At 34.8% G+C, this 9513-nt stretch overlaps 1 protein-coding gene across 1 annotated transcript; it reads right to left on the bottom strand.

Annotated features, from left to right (window-relative positions):
* Window positions 1-2408: 2408 nt before the first annotated feature.
* Window positions 2409-3383, bottom strand: LOC113199128 (olfactory receptor 11H12-like). The gene has a single exon (XM_026412016.2). It carries the CDS (start codon window positions 3354-3356, stop codon window positions 2409-2411), a length of 948 nt encoding a protein of 315 aa, XP_026267801.2. The 5' UTR covers window positions 3357-3383.
* Between the last annotated feature and the right edge of the window lie 6130 nt (window positions 3384-9513).

Genomic DNA, 9513 nt, shown 5'->3' with positions numbered 1-9513 from the left:
ATAAAATAAGTATGGAAATATCTAACCTACTTAAGTGACGGAAACTGCAAAATTTAACTGAGCATCTATGTGAAAGTGTTTCATAAATGCAAAGGGTTTTAAAATGAAAGACATGAATAAAGTTAATTGAAATTGGTTCCATACACAATATGTATAAGATGGTATTCTGATTCATCTCATTTATTCATCTCAGCCACTCTCTGACATATTATTATTAGCTCTATTTTTTTTTTTTGATTAAACAATTCAAGGCAAAAAAGCCAAATAATTTAGATTTGAAATCAACCTACCTGATTCCAAAGTGCTGGCCCTTTCCTTCTTTAGTGGTAGAAAGTGTGGTCACAGCTAATAAACTTCATGATTCATATTTAAAAGTAAAAAATGCTGACTGTCTATTTTCATTTCCCTTGAGGAAACCACTAACCAGCACAGTTATTTTTAAATGTTACCATATTGTGCTCTTTCTAAAGTCTAAAAGCTGAGGGGGGAAAAAACTTCTATCCTTTTTATTGCCATCCCTAATACTCTTTTTCTCTTCCCCTCTTTCTCTCTCAAGGATATAGTTTGGATTTGGAAAAATACAGTATGTTAATTTGTAGTGTAAATAATTTAGTATTATGGAAAGTACTGTGAACCAATCATAATATTTGGAATTATAAGACAAAACTGTTGAAAAGCTAGTGGCTGCATAAAGATATTAACTTAGTGATCAAAGTCAAGGAATTGTGATATTATAGTGGAAATATTGCCAGTCGTTCTTCTTGAGGTCTTTTCTGATCAAGCTCAGGAAATTAAATAATCACATTCCCTGGAAAGGGATGTAGAAATAGGAAATATCCCATGGGGTTGTATAAGTGAGAAATATATGTCAGTTTCTGTAGTAAGATTGAATGAGGAGTTTGACAACTTCTTATATCAAAGGAGCAAATATTTCTCCTTCTGAAATGTTCATGCCAAAATTTACAAATGCATTCCTGCCTTTTGAACTGAATAATCATCTCTTTTTCAAGATACTGTTTTAAGACAAAAAGCCCTAAAAGTAGAATTGCTACATGCATGTAATATTCCCATATCCTGAATTTTCTGAGACAGTTCTGTTTTGAATTAGACGATGAATCTTAATTTAAGTTGGCAAAATATTTTCATAGGAAATCTTTATGAAGATTTGATTGAGATATTATTTTATAACCAAAAAATAGGGGTAACTATAATGTCCAAAAGGAGAATTGGTAGTAAATGGAAAGAGGATATTGGAGTGTTCAGTAACCTGTACTAATTCTATAAGAGATTATTTTGTGGTGGTGGTATTAATTTTTCTTACATTTCTCCTCCTAAAAATTACTTTTCTTACTCCTTTAAAAAAGAATTCTTAGTTCCTTGGAAGTAAAGCCCTCCTTCTAGGAAAATGTTCACCTCACCACATAAAAATTCACAACTCATATCATATTTGCTCAGTGGAATATTATGATTACTAAAAGCAATAACTATAAAATTTGCTATAATATGGAAACAAATTCCACATTATATTAAACAAAACACATATAAATAAAAATAGCTACATTAGATTGAATTCTGGATGCTTTTCTCCTTTAAAAGTTTTTCTTAATTTGTTTTCACAGTTTCAACAACAAATAACAATGAATAGTCATTTTTTTGAGCTTTTGCAATTTATCCCCAAGTAAGTAATTTCCCTGTTTGATACTTAGGAGAAAATATTCTATTATCTAAAACTCAAAGGATCCATGAAGTTTTTAGTGATTCCTCATTTAGGTAAAAAATTAAGTGCCCAGGACACTGTATTTCTAATAATTCCAACTGATGTTGCTGTACATAAAATTAGAAGCTTCTCCTTAGAGGCTTAGAAAAAGGTAATATATAAATAAAACAGCATACATTTAGATATCATTAGGCTAGAATATTTTATTGTCCCATAAAAATTTTAATAAATCATTCAAGGGCTTATTTATCAGGAATGACCATATAATAAAGGCACATAGGGTAAGAACCACAATCAAGAAACTTTATTTTCCTCCTTTTATTTATAATCAACTAACAAAACAACCAAATGACATACTTATAATTTTATTTATCTCATAACTATAAATTTATATTATCAAATAGAACAGAAGAAGTTTTTTACATATAAATCATATGAAAACTATCCAGAAAACACCCAATATGTACCTTCCTCAGTTAATATACACAAGTTTCAACAAGAAGCCACAGGCACCCATTTATCTATGTAATCTGGCCACTTTAATTCTACAAAGGGGCCTACAGATGTTTAATTTCATAGCTAATATAGTAAATATCACTATTCACATTTGTAGATGTGGATAACTATATAATTCTTAATACATCTTGTTTGACTATACTGACCTGATCATACAGAAACAATCCAATAGACCTCAGATTATGTTAGGAATCCCCATAATTTTCCTCATGGCTGCCTTTATTTCCTTATTTCGGAGGCTGTAGATGAGGGGGTTAAATAGTGGAGTCACCATAGCATAAAACAATGTTGCAACTTTCTGCATCCCAGCAGAATGTCCCAGTCCTGGGCTCACGTACATGACCATCAGAGAACCATAGAACAGCGATACCACGGCCAAGTGAGACCCACAGGTGGAGAAGGCTTTATGTCTTCCAGAGGCTGAAGGCATACGTAGCACAGCTATCAGGACCAGAGTATAGGACCCAAGAATAAAGAAAAAGTTACCAAAGATAACTAATGAGCTTAAAGTGTAGCACAGCATTTGAGTTCCTGGGGCTGTGGCACACGCTAACGAAAAGAGTGGCCCTGGATCACACACAACATGGTCAATAGTGTTTGGTCCACAGAAAGGCATTTGAGAGATGAGGGCAATGGGAATTAAGAACCACAGAAACCCACAAACCCAGCAGATAATGACCAGTTTGATACAGGAATTCCCAGTCATGATATTAGGGTAGTGCAGGGGACGGCAGATAGCTAGATACCGATCAAAGGCCATGACAGTCAAAAGCAAGCATTCAGATGTACCCAATGAGAAAAAGAAATAGAACTGGAGGAAGCACCCAGCAAAGGAGATGGTTTTTTTCTCCGACAGGAAGTTGACCAACATCTTGGGGACTGTAGAAGAGACATACCAGATCTCTAGAAAGGAGAAATTCCCCAGGAACATGTACATGGGAGTGTGAAGTCGCTTGTCACACAACAGTGCACAAACAATGGTCCCATTTCCAGTTATGGTGAACACGTAGGTTGTAGTGAAGAGAGAGAAGAGGAAGATCTGAATCCTCCACTCACAAGAGAAACCTTGGAGTATAAATTCTCTTACAGAAGCAAAGTTGGACTCTGGCTCAGAGATATTCATTAGGTCAGTATGCTGCAAGGTCAAGAGACATATTACTAATAGTTTAAAATGTGTCTCTTTTTAATGAGTAAAGAGACAAAAACAAACATGGATCATTTTTTAAAAGAATTGTCGAAATATATCATACTTTAATTTTTTTTTCTTCGTTGCATACACTGATTTTTTAAAAAATACCAGTTTTCCACACAAAAACAAATGTTTGCCTGTTCTAAATTTCTTCCTATATGACCACAGTTGAACTAGATAAAATTAAACTCATTTTGTAAGTCTGTTATTTTGGGTCAGGAATGATCTGCATAGTTTCTGGCAAACATGTAACACAAAAATTGACCCTTAATAAAAGTACTTGTTTCTTAGCCCAAATCCTACTTATAGTATAATATTTATAGTTCAGTTAAATATATTACTTAACTTTATTTAAATTTTCTTAGCCCAAATCCTACTTATAGTATAATATTTATAGTTCAGTTAAATATATTACTTAACTTTATTTAAATATGCAGAAATGAACATATTTTATAGTGAGTAGAAATCACCTTAAAGCCATTATTCCTGAATTTCCATGGTTGCAATTAGCTTGAGCACCATAAAACTGCAATTTTATAAAGTTACTCACCAATACTGACTTTTGATATTGTAATGTTGCAAGATCTTCTGAAGAAAAAGAGTCTGTAAGCTTTTGCCTGATCTTTCACTTTGTTTCATAGGCTGATAGATTTCCTATATTAACACAGCAATGTTATATTTATTTTGTCAATATGTGCAGAAGTTTGAAAAATAAGATCCAAGCATGGAACTTCCTTTTTTAAAGTATTTTCTTTCCCCTCATAGAATATTGGGGTTGATTTTTCTCATATGCCTGTGTAAAACAAAAATTTCTAATAAATAAGTCAAATATTTTCTTTTGTCATAAATTTCCTTCATCCCACATTTTATGAGAAAGATGTCAGGGATTTGTTACATGAAAAAAAAAAGACTTTAAAAAATATACAGGGATATGAGTCCTGAAAGTTGTGAGGGCTTATATTTTAGGCAAAAGAAAATTTTCAAGAGTTTTTCCTTCCAGCCTTGTCTGCACACTGATGCTCAGGGAAGTCCTCAAGAGAAAGCTATATTTATTTGTCTCTTCATTATAGGTATCTCTTTTTAAAATACTGTAAACCAGAAGCATTCATAAATCAATTTTAAGAAATTATGGAATAAGAGGAGAATGACTTAGAGGTGTCACAACCTTTAGCAGTACCCCCAAAATGAAGCCATCACAGTTTTGATATGACCTAAATCTTAAAATGACTTCTTTTATAATCACTAGATAATGACTTTTACTGCTGCACAAAAATTAAGAATGTGCTTTCTTTATCTCATATTCTCTTGGGACTTGGCCTCTGTAGCATTAGGGAAAAACTTCTCTTCCAAGCCAGTGGGTCTTTAAGAAGCTAATGATTACACATTCTTTGAGAAACCAGTAGAGATGGGAAACTTCTTTAAGGTACCATTGACTTACAAAGAGCATGACCATTTGGAATACAGAACCTAGAAACTTCTAGAAGACATAGTTTGAGGAAAAATGAGACACACAATACATTCCCAAATGTTCTGACATGAAGTTGAGAAACTATTCATAATCTCTGTTGTTCCATATACTGAAGGATACAGAACTCAATGAAATTTTTTTTTAATAGCAGGGATTGAACCCAGGGGGTGCTTAATCACTGAGCCACATCCCCAGTCCCCCTTTTACTATGTTTTACTTATTTTATATTTTATTTAGAGACAGGGTCTCGCTAAGTTGCTTGGGGCCTTGCTAAATTGCTGAGGCTGGCTTTGAACTTGCAATCCTCCTGTGTAAGTCCCTGGGATTATAGGTATGTATTACGTGCCCTGGCAAGAAAATGTTGAGTTACAAACATTGTAGGGTATTAAATGAAAATTTATAGGATTTAGAAAAAGCACTTAGCATGATAGGATTCTTTAGATATGAAAGCTAAGTAGAAGAAGTATTAATATTTAAATTACTTGAATTGCTTCTCAGCATGAGAAAAGTATTTACTTCATTTTTTATGTGACAACTGTTTTATTTTTATTGCTCTGATTGCTTCTGGTCATTACTGTTACAAACCCAATTTCTTCTTTTCTCTCTATACAAATGTCCTGTGTAACATACTCTGTTCATATTCTTTTTTCCTTACTTTAAAAACCAATTCAGGAATAGATTCCCTTATAACCCACCACCCCCAATTTTTCCTTGCTAACCCTCACTACCAAAATATTTATTTTTGTCATTTGTCTTTTGTTCTGGGATTAGGATGCCTTTGTGTCAGACAATGACAATGAGGGTGGGGAAGTTAAATTAGAACCAAGTGCTTTGATGAGGGAAGGATGATAGGCATTGCACAGAAGATTTTAGGACTGTGAAACTATTCTGTATGGTGCTATATTGGTGGATACATGCCATTACACATTTGTCAAAACCCATACAATGTACAACACAAGAATAAACTCTAATGTAAACTATGAACTTTTTGGTTTTGGTGGTGGTGCATTGTGGCATATTCATACATGCAAAAAGTATTTAGTTTTATTAATTAGTGTCCCTTCCATTTCTACCTTATGTAATTCAAGGTTTACGTAGTATGACTAAAACACCAGGTGGTAATGAATGCTCAGACCAAGTGGTATAAAATACCGAGGACATCAGCAATGCACACCCTAGGAACACTTGTTTCTGTACAAATCTGATGAAAATGAATAAAAATGTCTTCATTTCGACATTTTTAGGAAAAGATTATTTAGACCTTTATTACCTCTTACTCAATCTACCTCACTCCCTAATAACTCTTCAAATGTAGCTTTGATCTTATTTATTTGCCTGCTCAAAAGGCATCAACAGACCCGGGCCCAGAAGAGCGCGCCTGCCAACTCAGTGATTCAGGATGATGAGGTAGGAGGATCATTAGTTCAAGGCCAGCCTTAGTGATCCTGTCTAAAAGTAAAAAGGGGTGGGGATGTAGCAAAATGGAAAGTGTCCTCCTGGGTTCAAGCCTCAGTACTTAAAAAAAATACAATAAAATAAAATGAAAATATAAAAACAGTGGTGTCATTATTCACAAAATAAAGTCCAAATTTCTTAATTCTCCATAATTGATTTATTACTCCATTTTTTTTTTTTACTTTTCTTGTGAGATGATATCTCATTGTAATTCTGGTTTGTATTTCCCTGATAGTTAATGATGCCCAAGCTTTTTTTTCATATACTTGCTGGCTATTTGTACATTTTTTTTAAGAAATGCATATTCAGATGCCTTGCCCTTAAAAAAGAAACAACTAACAGGAATTGAACTCAGGAGCTCTCAAGTGGCCCTGAGCCACATCCCCATCCCTATTTTGTATTTTATTAAGAGAGAGGGTCTCACAGAGTTGCTTAGCACCTTGCTTTTGCTGAGGCTGGCTTTGAACACATGATCCTCCTCCCTCAATTATAGACGTGTGACACTGGGCTTGCTCATTTTTAAAACATCAGATTATTTGATTTTTTTCTATTCCCACATCCCTTATATGGCTTAGAAATATTCTTTCCCTTCCAGATATTACCTTTTCCTTCTGTTGGTTTTCTTGCTATGCAGAAGCTTCTTAGTTTCATTTAGTCTCACTTGAAATGAGACAGGATTGAGCTTCCTGTGATGGGTCCTGGAATGGTGAGGAAGCCGAATGCCTCCTTCCAACTCACTTCCACTGTAGAAACCGCTGGTCCAGGGGAATTGTCCATCTGTGGTACTACATTGGTTTGGGGGAGGGCTGATGTGGTCAGAGAACCTTCCTCTTTCCATGTTTTTTCCCAGCTCTGCAATGAAGAGGGTGTGTCTGTCACCCTTGAGCTCTGGGATATTCACAGAGGCATTCTTGACTGTGGATATTTGCTAGCTGGGTTTTTTAGAAGAGAGTGGAACCAAAGAACTTCTATTCTTCCATCTTGTTGATGTTACTCTCATCCTTAACGTTTATATTAAAATAAAAAGTGATTCACTCACCACCAATATAGTATTAGAACAATAGGATTTTGATGATATACTTGCCTTTATAGTTAGTTAGTATGTTTTCATGTTTTAAATCAGGGCCATTTGAACTTGAAAAAATGTCTTTTAGTCACATGGAGGGGTAATAAAACTCCCATAGCTTTTGTTTGTTTACCGGTTTTCAGTATTTGAAGGGTGATTTTGCCTGGTATAGTCTTCTTAGTTGGCAGGGTCTTTTGTTTGTTTGTTTTCTTTTTTTAATATTTACTTTTTAGTTTTTTTAAGTGGACACAATATCTTTAGTTTATTTTTTTATATGGTGCTGAGGATCGGACCCAGTGCCTCACGCATGCCAGGAGAGTGCGCTACCACTTGAGCCACATCCCCAACCCCTATTTGTTTTCCATCTAGTATTTTAAATCTCCTCCCACTTCCTACTGACCTGCAGATTTTCTCCTAAGAAAATTTTGATTTGGTGGTTCCCTTTGTGAGGAAACACACTCACCTGTTCAAGCCCAAAGAATGGGTTAAAAGACACAAGTTACAGCAAAAGCCAGGCTTTACTTCAATGCTGGTCTTTCAAGATCAGGTGCCTGGAGGTCAGAGATCCTCAGATTGGGTACAACCAGTGTTTTATTTCCTACAGCACAAGATCCCTTTCCCAGTTCCTCACTGGTTGAGTACTATGGAGTACACAATCTTCTGGAATGTTGCCTAGGTTTTACTGTCTCCTATTGAGTAATTTAAAGAAATCTACCTTTTCTTGTCCTTACCTCTCTTTGTTCTCTGTGGTAAGAAAGTCCCCTGGGAAATCATTTCTTCCATTTGTATTATCTTGTCTTACCCCTCCTTTCCTCTTATATGTCATTTTGTATAACCCTGAGGATCGCCTTCCATTTCCTTGCGATTTCCCTTCTCACTTCCTTTCCCTCCCACCTCTCACCCCTGTTAATGTAAATCTTCTTCTCAAGCTCTTCGTCCCTACCCTGTCCTTGTTTCCTCCCCTTATAATACAAATGGAAGAAATGATTTACAGTAGAAGGGGTAGAGAGAGAAAAGGGGAGGGGAGGGGAGGGGAGGGGAGGGGGGATAGTAGAGAATAGGACAGACAGCAGAATACATCAGACACGAGAAAGGCAATATGTCAATCAATGGAAGGGTAACTGATGTGATACAGCAATCTGTATACGGGGTAAAATTGGGAGTTCATAACCCACTTGAATCAAACTGTGAAATATTATGTATTAAGAACTATGTAATGTTTTGAACGACCAACAATAAAAAAAAAAAAAAAAAAAAAAAAGAAAGTCCCCTGGGATCAAGCACCATTTGGCAAGTACACTGTTTATCTCCATTGGTCAGGTGGGGGGGTGAAGGGCCTTTCTTCTCACCTTCTGTTTTTCAAAGAGCTGTGAATTTTTACACTCTGCTGTTAACAGCTTGAAACTTTCCATTCTGTTCTCCCCTCCAGATACCTTTCTTATATCACAAGTTTTATATTATATCACAAGTTTTTTTTCAAATATTATATTACAATTTTTACATTTAAAGCTAAATACTATATTCTGAAAATAAACTACAGGACTCTATTTCTCACATCTTTTTGTCAAAAGTTGCTTTTTTCTTATTGGTTCCAAAATTCTCTTTGTTTTTGACAATTTGATTACAATTGTCAATGTGGATTCCTTTGGGTTTATTTGAACTTCTTTTAGCTTCTTTCTTGTGGATGTCCATTTTCTCCCCCAATTTTGTTAAAATTTTTATCCTTTATTTATTTTAATTGATCTATTGTCTTCCCCTCTCCTTCTTAGAGTCCCCTGAAGTATGTGTTAGTACAGTTGCTGGTGTCCCATTAAAACTTTTAACCTTTCTGTACTTAAATTTTTTTTTTGCTCTTATAGATGAATTATTTACAACAACCTATCTTCAAGTTCACTAACTCTTCTGCTTGGTGCAGTCTGTGTTGAAGTCCTATGGTGAATAGGACTTCAGTTTAGCTATTGTTCTTCAGCTCCATGATTTCTGTACTATAACAGTGGTCCACTTCACCTTTTGAATATAGCCCTCATTGCTCTGAGGCTTATTTTTATTTTTTTATTTTTAATTTATTTTTTATTTTTTTAATTAGTTATACATGACAGCAG

The sequence above is a fragment of the Urocitellus parryii genome, chromosome 6 (assembly GCF_045843805.1).
Source record: "Urocitellus parryii isolate mUroPar1 chromosome 6, mUroPar1.hap1, whole genome shotgun sequence".
In the NCBI taxonomy this organism is placed as follows: domain Eukaryota; kingdom Metazoa; phylum Chordata; class Mammalia; order Rodentia; family Sciuridae; genus Urocitellus; species Urocitellus parryii.
This window is presented reverse-complemented; position numbering and strand designations above follow the sequence as displayed.